This window comes from Nelumbo lutea, chromosome 1 (assembly GCF_056320005.1).
Source record: "Nelumbo lutea isolate HS-2025 chromosome 1, American lotus-T2T, whole genome shotgun sequence".
Taxonomy (NCBI): domain Eukaryota; kingdom Viridiplantae; phylum Streptophyta; class Magnoliopsida; order Proteales; family Nelumbonaceae; genus Nelumbo; species Nelumbo lutea.
In genome coordinates this window covers 80,536,185-80,550,370 of record NC_142684.1, presented here as the reverse complement: position 1 = coordinate 80,550,370, position 14,186 = coordinate 80,536,185, and the positions used below count along the sequence as shown (strand labels likewise).

General features: G+C 38.3%; 2 protein-coding genes and 1 non-coding gene across 6 annotated transcripts; 1 reads left to right on the top strand and 2 right to left on the bottom strand.

The window, feature by feature from the left end:
* The first annotated feature begins 3,491 nt into the window (after positions 1-3,491).
* Positions 3,492-5,252, top strand: LOC148875658 (uncharacterized). Its single transcript, XM_088965774.1, has 3 exons — positions 3,492-4,332; positions 4,458-4,622; positions 4,743-5,252. Exons 1-3 carry the CDS (start codon positions 3,700-3,702, stop codon positions 4,986-4,988), a joined length of 1,044 nt encoding a protein of 347 aa, XP_088821900.1. The 5' UTR covers positions 3,492-3,699; the 3' UTR covers positions 4,989-5,252.
* Positions 5,253-7,800: 2,548 nt separating this feature from the next.
* On the bottom strand, positions 7,801-7,882 carry TRNAS-AGA (transfer RNA serine (anticodon AGA)). Its single transcript has one exon. It is a non-coding gene; the product is annotated as a tRNA-Ser (tRNA).
* Positions 7,883-8,812: 930 nt separating this feature from the next.
* Positions 8,813-13,414, bottom strand: LOC148875656 (phosphoinositide binding protein). Of its 4 annotated transcripts, none has more exons than XM_088964981.1 (3): positions 13,237-13,414; positions 12,807-13,056; positions 8,813-9,714 (listed from the first exon to the last, which is right to left on the bottom strand). In XM_088964981.1, the coding sequence occupies exons 2-3, from the start codon at positions 13,043-13,045 to the stop codon at positions 9,045-9,047; spliced, it is 909 nt and encodes a 302-aa protein (XP_088821107.1). In that variant the 5' UTR covers positions 13,046-13,056; positions 13,237-13,414; the 3' UTR covers positions 8,813-9,044. The 4 variants fall into 4 exon arrangements, with proteins under 4 accessions (XP_088821107.1, XP_088821106.1, XP_088821108.1 ...); XM_088964980.1 differs by having other exon boundaries at positions 12,807-13,084; positions 13,237-13,373; XM_088964982.1 differs by having other exon boundaries at positions 13,141-13,270.
* Between the last annotated feature and the right edge of the window lie 772 nt (positions 13,415-14,186).

Below are 14,186 nucleotides of genomic sequence, written 5' to 3'. Positions count from 1 at the left end.
AACCATATATATGATATTTATACACTCCACCACGTGATAACATATATGAATGCCACATAGAAATAGAGACATATTAATGTATTCAATGACATGTGACATATCGTTGGTTTACCTTTAGGTGTCACGTGACATTCATGTATGCTGCCACATGACATTTACATGTCATTGATCCAACATTTAGATATCACGGTTCGTCCATATATACCGCCAGGTGGCACATATTGATGCCACATGTAATACGAATACAATTCGTGACAATTATATGCCACATGGAATGTACTATTATTGTCTTAAGCTGTGTTTGGTTAGAAAAAAAAATGTAGAGAAACCTATACAAGGTTTGTTAAGCTTTTCCTACCTTTCTTTACTATTTCTTTCAAACCAAACATAACCTTACTTTCAAATACCATATGACATCCACATATTATTGATTTATATTTAAACATCACGTGATATCCATATATAGTGTTATGTGACATCCACATATTATTGATTTATATTTAAACATCACATGATATCCATATATAGTGTTATGTGACATCCACGTATTATTTGATTTACATTCAAACACCATGTGGCCTTATATATGGATGCCACGAGGTATGCATACACATAAAATATTTTGTTATATCCAAACACTATAATTTACTTTTACTTTGAAAAATATGTTTTTTAAAAATTTTCATTCAAATAATTTTTGAAATAAAAGAATGAAACAAAAAATATACCACATACTTTGTACTATATCATGTACTTTCTACGTTGATGTTATTAAAAATACAAAGCAAGGAGTACCACCATACATGGCCTATTTAAAAGTTTTAACACTTTTTACATCCGAAAGCACAAATCCAAAAGTTTTTCCAAATGCTAATTTACTTTAGGTGTACGCAAAAAGCTTGGATCATAAACATGGATGGTAACCACTCTAGGCTCCATAACTTGATATTTTAATTTAGGTGTACGCAAATTGAACATAGAAAATTAATTAGACAAAAAAGTTAGCTAAGTTCCAATATAAAACGTTTGTTTGTAAAGGGAAGTGTTTGGATGGTTGTCGCAAAATTTTTATTTAAATTATTTGTAAGATCTAAATAACATATAAGTTAAATGGTTTGTCTATAATATTTGGAAGAACTTACAATCAATCGACCGGCATCATAAAAGTAGTAATTAATTAGGTGGGTTTTCATCAAATTTTTAGGGGGTTATGATTTTTTTTGATAGATATAGGAGGGTTGTGATTGGTCAAAGCCTTTCTGTTGTTATGTCTTTTCTGGCATCATAATTTGTTCTTTGAATACAAAACAAATATGTAAGTGCAAAACCTTGGGTATTGCATTTCTAGGCTTTGTATTTGTACTGTACATATCTGCATTTATATTCTTCCCAAATTGAATCTTGGGAAAAAATCCCTATCGCCAGGTTGGGGGGTTAGGGATAAAGGGATGGGGGTATCCCATTGTGTAACCCCACAAAGCTTGAAAAAACGAAAGGCAATCAAATAGTCATGGATGATGACCATTTTATTATGTACCATCTGGTAACTTGTGGAAACCCTAAAATGCAAAAAGCACTTGTCTCTTGACCTTATCAAATCCCACCTCGTTTACTAAATAAAGAGTGATGTTCAGGTGTCTTTTGAAGAGAATTCTCTTGTTACCATGGTTACCTATTTATTGTTCTGCAAGATTAGTTTGATTATCTTGTTGTTTGTTTCTATGGTTTTGTAATCTAAGTATCTAAGTATTTATGATTGAAATTTGCCTATTAGGCTTAAAAAAAGGAGTGATTTTTAGGTAGAAACGCATATGCCTTAGCAATCTCACTAAATAACTTGAGAGAGCATTTTGTATTTATTATTTATTGAGAGTTTGAGACTAAGAGGCCTATTTGATGACAGCCAAATTAGCTGAACTGAATGAGTTGTTGCTTTGTCTCTTACCAAACAAGTTAATAAGTAGGTTGTGAGCTCTTTAATGGCTGAAGCTGAAGCTGGAATATTTGATTATTGTACCTCTAAGTATTTTATTATGTAATTATTTTATTCACTAAATGACAAAGCAATAAATCATTCAGTTAAGCCACTTAATCCACTATCAGATGACCCCTAAAACTGACTAAGTAAAGAAATTGTTTTGAAGTTTTGATCTGGAAACAATATACTCCATTGTAAGAGTTCATTGTCATTTACAAGAGGCTGGAAATTTGAAAAGAATTAAAAGGATGAAATTCAAAGCTGATAATCAATAAATATGAGGAGCTTTTATGGAGAAAGAGCGTTCTAGCAAATCATTACTCTTTCTTTTAATCCTCTAAATCTACCATATATATAATGAAGAATAAACATAGAGGTGTTCATGTAAGTCTCCTGGTGACAACATTTTATGTGGCAAACAAAATCATACACATTGCCAAACACCCCTTAAGTCAAAGTCAATGTAATATGGAAACTCTTTTTTAACACTCGTAATATTCTTCTATACATGATTCAACATTACCGATTATACATTACATTAATAGTTCTACATACCATACAATACGCCGCCTAAAAAAGGGTGGGGGGATTTTGTAGAATTCATAATTTATATTTTCTATTTATTAGAATGGCTAAACCAAGATGTACTTAAAAATTCTAAAATTCCTTTAGTTTTCTTTATATATATAGAGTCAGGTTTTTGATATTGCCATATAAAAACAGGTATTAATTGCAAATCTGAGCTATATTACGATAGGTGGTTCACATATTTATGACTACATTATAATATCTCGAATGATTCAAACCAGATGGATGAGATGACGGAGTGGTTTTCAGTTTTTCAGGATTGTATGTATGTATTGTACTGTACTCCCGGGACTCACATTCATGATTCTCCTTCGCCGGTTGGTTGGGTCCCGCATCAATTCAACAAATTAGATATGATCACAACCGTCTAATCTATCATCAGATATTGCAGAGGGAAGCTTTAGTTTGTCCAATCAAATGACGAGGTTTAAATTAAACCCTAGCTAGAAAAAGGAAATGAAGCTGGGTGTATTTCCTTTGTACCTATTTGTCGAGACTGGGACACACACACACACTGTGGACTATGGTCCACGGCGCGCGCCAGCCTGATTTTGCGTTCTAACAGCAGTTCCGAATTCCGACTGGGGTCTGGGAGGGTTCGGCCTGGGGCCAGCACTCCTGTCCCAGGGTCCGGACACCAGCCCACTGTGATCGGTCCGTAGCGTCAGCCAACAGATGCAGATTTTGACACGTGTGTTGGAGAGAGAGAGGGGACCACATTCTACGGAGGCGAGAGTAATACCAAGATCTCTCTGAGACTGAGAGTTCATGCTATGCGGCTATATTTTCTGGGAATATGATAGAATATATTATATTAATTTAATAATAGAGGGCGAGGGCCACCTTCCTCTCTCTCTCTCTCTCTCTCTCTCTCTCTCTCTAAGTACGTATGTAAGTAATCGGGCGAGGGGGCTTTCCATCGTCCATCCATGTCCTTTTTAGCATTTCTCTCTGACTACTTTTCTGGTTTGTTCTTTGCGCACTCCCTCTCTCCAAAAGCATGCCATCTTCGCTTCTCTACCTTTAAAAACAACCTCTCACCCCCACCTTATAAATCTTTCCTTCTCTCTCACTCCCCTCTCGGCCCTCTCTCCAAGTTAGCAAGCTAGCGGGCTTTTTCCCCAGATATTTTCATGGCCACTTCATTTCATCCCTGGAATTCCTCCAACGGGAGCCAGGGAGGAGGTGACGATCGTGAAAACAGGACCCTGCAAGAGAGGGAGACGAAGCCCGAGACTGTGACTAAAAGAGGAAGAAAGAGCAAAAACGGTCCGCCACAAAAGAAAACGCCTCAGAGAGGATTGGGTGTGGCTCAGCTGGAGAGACTAAGGTTGCAGGAGAGGTGGAAGAAGATGACGGAGATGGATCCGCTTCTATGCCATAACCTCCAAGATCAGGTCCATTTTCCTTTCTCTTTCCCGCTAGTCAATCAGCAGACTGGGATTGCGGTCCCATTGTCTGGACTTGCTCCGGCCAACTATGCAGCAGTATCATCACAAAGCAATGGCCAATCCACCTCGCAGTCCTTGATTCATAAGCCGCACAGTATCGCCAACAGCGGGTTTTCGGGAGTTCCTGCTGTCTCCGTGGGGGGTTTGCGACTACCGACGTGTTATTCCGATCAATTTCAGGCGGACCGGTCAAGGATCGACAGTCAACAAGTGAGATTCCAGAACGGGCATCCATTGGAGACGGGGAAAGAGCTCTCTTCAATTCAAACTCAAAGGATGCATGGTTTGTCTGACCAGTCTGCCATGTGGGATAAGGTGATGAGGAGTTTCTAACTTTATTCTGAGTAGTTTGTTAGGGCCTTGTGTACTGTATGCTCTTCGCTAATATATTTATTATTGTTAAGCATTGTGTTGACATTTGTGCTGCTCTGCAAAATAAGAAACGCTTTAATGGCGAGAATTTAGGGCATGGCGAAGGGCCAGGGAGATACTCGTGGGCAATGCCGACCAACGGCAACGATTTTCTAGCATTGAATCTCGGATGGAACAGAGATCTGGGATTCGGTATGGGAGCAAGACACAATGGATCTAACGTCGTCCATGAGGTTAAAATTTAAAAATTCTCTGAAAACTATTTCGCGAGAAACTTTTTAAGGAGAATACAAGTAAGAAATAAATATAAATTATGTTATAAATAATACAAGGGTTTTGATTCGACGAAACAGGAAGTGGAAGTGGTAGCAATTCACAGAAAGGGGAAGTCGGTGGCGGGGGACGTGATAATGGAGTACGATTTCTTCCCGTGTGTGGCAATGGACAGAAACAACGGTGGCTCTTCTTCGACGTCCCAAACTGAGGCGTCGTCGTCGTCTGAGGCGTCAGCAGTGGTAACAGCAACAGCAGGAGCGGTGGGTGAAGCTTCTAGGAGTGCAGCTAATTTTCTTGATTTGTCACTGAAGCTTTCCTGTTAGGAGCATAAAGCCAGTTTAAATGCTTTCCATTTTCTTTTGCTTTTGTTTTTTTTATTTATGTATGCAATGCAACTGAAGCTCACCCCAAAGTACAGCTTTTGGTCTTGCTGTTTTTGTGAAATGAACATGGAAATATAGGGCTAGTGATTCACATTCTGTTGCTTTATTATTTTTTTTCGTTTGATTGAGAAATGGGGCCCCGTGTTTTGCTTAGTTTTTTTTGAACATTGATCTACTATTAAGGAAAATAATTTGGATGGTTGAAATTATCCAGGTCACACAGAAAATGGGGGTTGGTTCTGTAGTTCTGTTTTATTTTTTTTTGGAATAAAATTAAAGTGTCATAAACCCTATGACTTATTCATCAAAAAACAAAACCCCGTGGCCTGTGCAATATTTTACCCCAATTAATTAATTTTCTACTAGATGAAAAATTCTTGTAGACACAAACTCTGATATACAAAAGCACATGAAGTACATGCGGGAGGTTCGTAGGGTTTACCAATTTTAACTGTCAACTACCGTCTGATAGTGGCTCGTATATAGTAGTAGTAAGGCGTGGTTCTTAAAAGGACATTTTAACTATCATTAAGGCCCAGTTTCAGTGTTTTTGTGCGATATAAATTATCGCGGTAATTAAAGAGAGAGGAGAGAGCGCGTTATTTTCAGTGAGCAGATAAGCGATTTATCCACCCTGAGGGTGGGTATTAATGAGATTGGAAAAACCAATAGTTTGGGAAAAGTTGCTTACCATGGAATCCATTATAGCAGCTTACCGATTGACTAACTTACCCCCGTGAGATACTGACAAAAATCATCCACTTGATTAGAATATGAATTCATTCTCACACTTTTAAAGACTTGACCAGTTATATGATCATCTTACCGGCCAGTAGATCAATTGATTAATTGGACTATAATGTAATCGTCAATAATATATTGTGTAATTGTGTTTAGTTTGAAACGAGGAATAAAAAAGAAGCAAGTTGCGTGCATGCACATTAGCACATACGGAACAGGGGAGAAGGAGAAGTAGCTTTCACTGCCATTCTAATTAAATCAATTATATAGCAGGGACCAGGGAGGGGGTGTTGCTTTTCTTTTTCTTAATTTTGTTTTGGAGGAACCATTTCTTTTCTAGAGTAAATATGTATCTTTTAATGTCCTCAGACACAAGGAACGTATCTCTGGGTTTTCTCCATATAGAAGCCAAGGGAAAGAAAAGCAAAAAAACAGAAACTATTTGGGACGGGACAGTGAGATCCTTTTCTAATGACGAGATACGTGTGAAGGGGTGACCCAGCGTACAAACACTCAGTACCGATATTTCTCTCTCTCATTGTAGGTGAGTAATGAAGGACAGGAAAAGTGGGGTTGTCAGGTGATACTGGATAGCAGTGGTAGAAGAAGAATAATGGTAGTAGCAGTACTTGTGGCAGTAGTACGATATTCAAAGCTTTTTGATCAGCCTCTTGATTGGATGATCAGCACTGAAGCACCAGACTTACATGCTATGGAAATGGGGACAACCCAACTCCATCGAGATCATGTCTTCATCTTTTTAACCGCGCGCTGAAGGCTAAAGCATCAACCAGCTAGACTCTCAAGTTTAATGCCGTAGCCCGTAGCTAGGTTTGGCTGTGTACAACTCCATATCATGCATGGGCGCCAGAAGTCTCACCTTGCCCTTGTTGAAACTATCCTCCATTTGATGGGAGTAGGTCCCAAATCACGACGAGGGTGATATTGTTTTGTTCTTGATATATCCCCTAGCTATGTCATAACTTACTTAGCAGCTGGTTCTACGAAAATTCACAAACAAAAGGGAACCTGCAGCTTCTTCCAAATGCTTGTCACCTCAGGCCTTAATTTGTTCCTTCTTTTTACAAGCAATCCAAGTATTGTGCCAATACCAACGATATGCCACAAACGTACAATGGTAACTCCTTAAACATGCAAAATTAATTAATCCTCTTTATAAACATTGTTTTCAGAATATAGAGGCTCGTTGGCCCGGGTGGTCGAACCAGTAAACTGGGCAGCTGCGTCAGTTCTGGGTTTTTGATGGCTTTGATGGAGTCACCAAGTAAGAATAACATCCACCGGTCACTACTCAGGAGGAGTCAGGGCTACTTAATTTGGATATGTTAAGAAAGAGTAGAAAATAATATTAATGGATGATGGGAAAATATTGGCTATAGTGTTGAGTACCTCGATCAAAGATTTAAAGATATTAATTCACCGTTTGGACCTCGTTAATTATCGGAAGTTGGGAAATTTACTCTTCATCTTCTTTTGGTCATTTGCTATGTTTTTGCCACTAATCTCTTCACAGTCTATGGGGTATGAACCTCAGCACTCAGTGCAGAGAACGTCTAAATACAAATATATAGTGTACTTTCTATGTATTTGTATTGTACATATTCTTTAAGATCTGAGCCAACTGGATTTTTGTTTAAGAGCAGGTGCGGCGTGCAATGTCGATGAACCCAGGAGATGTACACAGACAAAGGAATCTGAATATCAGAAGCCAACAACTTCACTAAGAATCCGTGAATGGTCAGTGGGCATATAAGAAAATCGAACCTCTGATCACCTCATGGTAGAGGCCGAGGCCGTTGGAACATTCAATAATCATGGTGTTATCATTTTTTATTTAGAGTAAGGCAAGAAAAGAAAATATTAATAATAAATGTGGCAACCAAGATCGATGTTATTCATGAAGGCTCTTCCGTTACCAATATCATTATATCAGACATTTCAGACCTTTCCGGAAATGGGTGGACTTTGTGAAAAAAACGAGAAAGATAACCGTGGACGGCAGGATTCGAACCTGCGCGGGCAGAGCCCACATGATTTCTAGTCATGCCCGATAACCACTCTGGCACGTCCACAAGTCATGAATGTTGGAAGAACTATTTTCTTCAAGGTCTTGTATTGCAGTACAATTTCATATGGGAATGCAAATGATTTCTGCTTAGATTCTGGTTCATTTTTGTTTTAGATTTTGTTCTATTGAAATTTAATCCTACAACTAAAACATCTCCCCATGAATTTAATATACAATATAGAAGATATTTCTAATATATGAGTGGATGCAATGTTTTGGGATGCATGAAGAATTGTGTGGGGAGGGACGGATCAGATTTAATCCAGTTCGTACAAGTTTATTTTTTAGTCATACTCGGATTGAATTGGATCTGAGAATATGATCTGCTTATTAAACAGATTGAAATTGGACATATATTGATTGAAGGTGCCAATTGACTCAATTGATTAGGTCTCTGGCTGGTTGTCCCAGAGATTTGGGAATTGGGATCAAATCCCACTTTACCAGGTTAATGGATTTGAGTAACGAATGGGTTAACTCGTTGTGAATTAGGATATCTCAAAATTCGACATGTTTTTGCTTGCAGAAGATGAAGATCCCCTCGCGAACCAAGAACTTGTCAGACTCCTCTCAAACTACCTGGTGTTATTGCCGATTTTATAAACTGAAAGTATTATTCTCCTTTTTCTTCTCTTTAACTGTGGAATGTTCACGCCTTCACGGATGAAAAGCTTTCTTCCACGCTTATCTCTGACTCTGGCTCTCCGCTGTTTCACAATGTATGGGTGTATAAGATGCACCATTGGATCCTCCAAGACTTGGCCACCATAGAGATGGTTGGTGGGAGTTGGGACCAAAGGCTCAGATTTGTTTGACGTGTATCTTCCACGAATCATCACTACCATTTGCAGCTCATCGCATGCTACAGGGATCAGGGGATTTGGTTGGAAGCATATATGGTAGGCGTAGCTCAGAAAATAATGGAGAGATCCAGTTCCAACTAGTCAAAGCATCAGTCATTGCCAAAGCTGAAGATACATTTACAGACTTTAGTGCCCACAAGGTGATAACAAAAACTTGTAAAAATACAATCCAATAAAGACGAATTCTTGTACAAAAAGCATGCGCAGAAAGAAATTCTAGACTGATTTGATTAATTCGTCTTATATAGAAGAGAGTCTTGACTCTTGAGTAAACAACTGATCTAATTCACTTCCGTTGTGGATTCAGGTCTTGGCGGCTGGTCTAACCAGCCCCATTCCAGTACCACTCCCCAAGTGCTTAAAATCTGCTGCTTCCAAATGATCCCCATGGGCAGCAAACCCGGTCCCTCCTTTTTCCAAGCATACTAAATTCTTCTCTTTACATCCTTTGTCGCATACCAAACAGACCTTGTCAACAGCCATAAATCTGTCAGCACACTTCTTGCAGAAGACATGTCCACAGGTGTTCAGGGCCACGAGAGTCAATGTGTTGGTCAGAGTGACCTTGCAGCTAGGGCATATATAGCTGCTATTCAGAGATTTGGACTTCTCGTTGTTCTCTTCTGTGAAGTAAATGGGGAAAAGGGCCTTCAGTTTGAGTTTCTCTTTGCCTTCCGGACACACTGTACTGGTTGAGGGGGCCTCCACTTTAACAGAAGCTTCCGGTGTTGCAGAGGGAAGCCAAAATGCTTTCATGGTGCGAAGGGCTTCCTCTTCATATGATGTGACCTTAACACTGTTGGCCCCATGGAAGCCATTCTTGTCTCTAGCGTAGCTCCTGTCATTATATTGAGGTACTGCACCATGGTTTTGTTGATCAAAGGCATCAAGCTCTTTGGCCTTCTGCAGCAGTAACTTCTCTTGTTCCTCCTCTTTCTCCTGCTTCTGTTGAGCAGCATGGGCAGCTAGCTTTCTGCCACATAAGGCAATAGATAACCCTTAAGTAATTGTAATAAGAAATTCAAACCAGGTACATGTTGAGGAAAAATTTGAAACAACTATCATCCTTGGAAATGAACGTAAACATGAAATACATAACAGATAATGCTTAAGCATTTGCTTTAAACTTAAACCAGATATTCGTTTAATCCTTGAGGGAAAAATAAAATGAGATAATTATTGTCCTTAAAAATGAACAGACAGGACTGAATTTTATCATCTATATGCAAAAATACTTTTGGTTGACTCAGAAGATTAAAGAAACAAGTGTTTAACATGAATCAACAGGAATATTTTCAATTTGTCAATTTCCAGAAGTATAATCATATCCTTGCCTTCCTCCCCTGTGGTACAAGATTGTTGGGTACCATGCCTTAGTTCAAGGTGAAGCTAAACTTTGATGGAAGCTCCTTGGGTAATACAAGTCAGTTGGGAGTTGGGGGTGTGTACAGAAACGAGGAAGGAAAAGTCTTTGGCCCTTTACTTGGGCCTAATTGGGGTGGGAGATTCATTAAGGGCAGAAGTAATGGCCTTACTTCAAGGTTTGAAACTGGTGAAACAATGGGGCATGCAGCAATTAGAAGTGGAAGGAAACTCCAAGCTGGTAATAGGGTGGATGCAAACTGGAAACCTGGGAGTGTGGTTTCTTAGACAGCCTCTAAGAGAGATTATTAGCTTAGCAAGGGAGATTGGGGTGCACTTTAATTGGGTAAGGTCCGCAAATGGAATGGCTGACACTTTACCTAAGCAAGGAGTTACTAGGGAGGCTTGGTTTTGGGCCTGTTTGTAAGTTTTTGATTTTCTTTTCCATCCATTTTGTGGGTGGTAAGCCTGTAATCTTTTCAATTATTTTATGAAAGTTGACGTTTCCTATAAAAAAATCATATTATTCGTCTGATGAATGTAGTTCTATAGGTGCCTTCAAAATGTGGAAGTAAGCAACTAGTTCAATATCCATAGGAAGACAAAACCAAACAGGAGACTACACACACACAAAAAAAAAAAAAAAAACATTTCTCTAGCAGCCAAATCAGCTGTTTAACTTCTATCATAACTTGCTCAATTTATTTGGGCTATTCCAGGAGCTATCCTTTTATCATTTATTTTGCATCCAAATACAATGCCAGGGACATGACCATGGTATGCTACAGAACATAGGCATGCCAATTATCTATTACCTCTATATAAAGGGAGAGTTTCACCCCCCTTAAAGATTTTCTCAAGTTTTCAATACCAGTTATGCAGTTATACTTTTTGCAATTTTCCCCCATTCCAGTTTTGTCCAATTTCAATTCCATTTCTCTCCATCCTCACCATGTAACAGATGTGCCACTCAACTAGTACACTTAACAATAACATGTCCCAAACAAATAAAGCATCTATTTTAAAATACCTAAATAATTTTACTTGCAGAGATCTCATCATGATTATGACCATATTATCATTTACTAAGAAGTTTCAGTTTAAATTTCATGATTTCATCAAAGATGAGATCCAGAATTCTTCCCAAGTAGCAATGCATTTCTTGTTTTCTTGACTAGTTAGTCAATTATTTTCATGCAAAAAATCCAAGTACCCTTGCAGCTTCAATACACATAGGTTACCTCATGCATTAATCTCAGCATTGAGCAAGGAAAGTTCAATCGCATGTTTTATTCAATATCCAGAAAACATCAAAATCTTCAAACCAATTCTCCACAAATTGAGACAACAACTTCTCCTTTTTCATAATAAAATGAAAGTTACATCAATGAAAAAGAAGATTCAAGGATAGACAAGACCACCAACCATTCCAAATCAAAATAAACAATACTCCAGGAAACCTATCTCCTAAAAGTCTAAAACTTCCTCAAAACCACCACAGAGAGAGACTACCCCCCTCCCCCAAATTAAAAAGAGGAATACCCATCAACAAAATCCCTTCACTCACAACACCAATAACAAATGCTACAATTATACATCATGTTCCAAATAGAAAAGGCTAAGCCGCTAAGGAAACCAAACGACCACTAAGAACAATTACAGCAACTTTAGCATGAACCTCCATCAGTCATCTTTCCTAATAAACAAATCATTTTTCCATTTTCGTGTCTTGTTCCAAAGACAGTGGCTTCTCCCCTCAAACAAAATCTCCACCTAAAAAGAAAATTCCCAGTTTCTTACCCACCTCAGCACCACTTGAAGTAAAAAGCCTCCCAATCATCAGAGGTAACCTTGGTGCAAGAAAACATAAATTTGAAGACAAAACATTAATTTTACAAATAATTGTTGGTCCATTATCTCATTTCACCATGAATGCACAATAATCTATGGCAGGTAAAACCTCTATTCTAGAACAGGTGTATGCTTTTCTAGTGAATGTGCACCAAACATTAGCATTGTAAAGAAATGGCAATGTCAACAGATAATATGAAGAAATGGCAGTGTAAATGGCTCCAAGTGTTTGATGTGGAGATGAGCAAATACTTTTGCACCATATTCAAAATTAATCCCAACCTGATAATGAGCGTATTTACCAAAAAAAGTTTATATCCAAATCCAGCAATACCTAACCACTTCGTATCATTATGTGCTAATCTTCAAGTTTTACCATAAACCAGAGTTATAAAATTCTAAAGGGTGATATTAGATGTTTCACATGCTAAAGCACCGGGCTTAAGCCTCATAAGCATGCAAATTTTCTAATGAGGCATTCACTTTCTAATAATAATTGAACCGATAAATATAAAACAATGATAATCATATTTTGTATGCCCTGATGAGCATTCCTGTGCTTTGTAGAATTAATGAGGAATCATGGCAATTCATAGTGGGAAAACCCAATAACCTTTTTTTTATTTAATTATTGTCCACTATGGAAACGTCAAACTCATAGAATATCTACTTTCAAACTAGTACAGCAGGCAATACAAGACGAATGAATCAAGAAGAAAAATGATTTCTTAAACTAAAGCAAATTGGTGCATATACTGCAGGAATAAAGGAGAGTAAGATCGTTTGAAAACTAGCGAAACAAAGATGGCAAAGGAAATTTAATGAAATCTCTAAGAAAGAACGAAAATCAACCTTTGAATGTCCTTCTTTTGAGCCAGCAAGCACTCAAAGATGCATTCCTTGCAAAAGACGTGACCTTTCTGGCAACAAAGAGGATTAATGAAAGGCTTCAAACAGAGACAACAGGCGTCGAAGGGCTTTATGGAATCCTTGCCGAGCCTCTCCTTCTGTGTTCCATATCCAAGCTTCCGCTTCTCATCGTACGTAAAGAAAGCAAGATCGTTATTGTTCTTTGAATGTCGTTGCGGCATCTCTCAAAACCCTAATTGATTCTAAAGCAATAAAATTTCCTGAGAAGAATATGAAAGATATCAAAAAGGAGAAGGAAGGAAAAGGACTGTCATACAAAAGAATAACTGAAACGGTCTTGGGACTGCTGGATTAAAATTGGGATGAATTCAGAATTCTTGTTGCCCTCTGAATCATTTGGAGAAGACATTACCTGAATTTGGGAGATATCCTGCTAAACCTAAAACTAGTTGGACTTCGAGGAGTTCTTTTATGAGGTAGGGCCGTAGGGGTTCTAGGGGAATTCTCGAATAACGGAACTATTTGCGCGTTAAGTCGACTCGCTGAAGCGACAAGGCAGTGGCACAGGCGAATGCTAGACACGCTAATACTATCAATGGGCCGGGCACGTTTAATTTAAAAGACCGAACCAACCTACCACAAGTGCCCGGTTTGCTTTACGCAGAGATACTGGATCTGCTCGTCACATATGGCGCCTCACACCGACCTCATAGGCATATGTCAATGCATTGGGAATATCTCCCGTAATTATGTATTATTATTTATAGGAGCAGATCCCAATTCTTACACAAGCAGCTTCAGGCGTTGCAAGTTGCAACTGATGTTTAAAACATCGACCTAGAATTGGAATATTTTAGGCCACTGGTTTCTGGGTCATTGGTTCGACCATCTGATTTGAATGAATAGAGCATTTCAATTTAAAAAATAATTAAAATAAAAATGATAAAAAATTGTTGTCTAGGTCGAATGAGTTAACAGTTCAATTGTCAATTTGTCAGGGTTAGCGGGTCATTGACCAAGTCAATGGTTTTTAGCCAAGGAATGGGTTAAGGGTAAAACAGAACTAGTTGTTTGATTGGTTCTTGGGCCCAATGGTTCGACCGTCTGGGTCAACCGACTCAACAATAGTTTGAAAACACTGGTTACAACTTGCAAGATTTTTTAGGTAAACTACAAAGACCACATAATGACAATTATCCCCTAAACTCTCCCTCTCTCGCAACAAAGACATCCTAAACTTTCACTTTGTGACAAATACTCTCTTTGGTCCTCTATTAGAGTTCCATTAATTAACTTGAAAAAGATTCTCCTTCAATTGTTTACATTTTTTTTTAAATCCCCAAACTACTATTTTCCTATTTA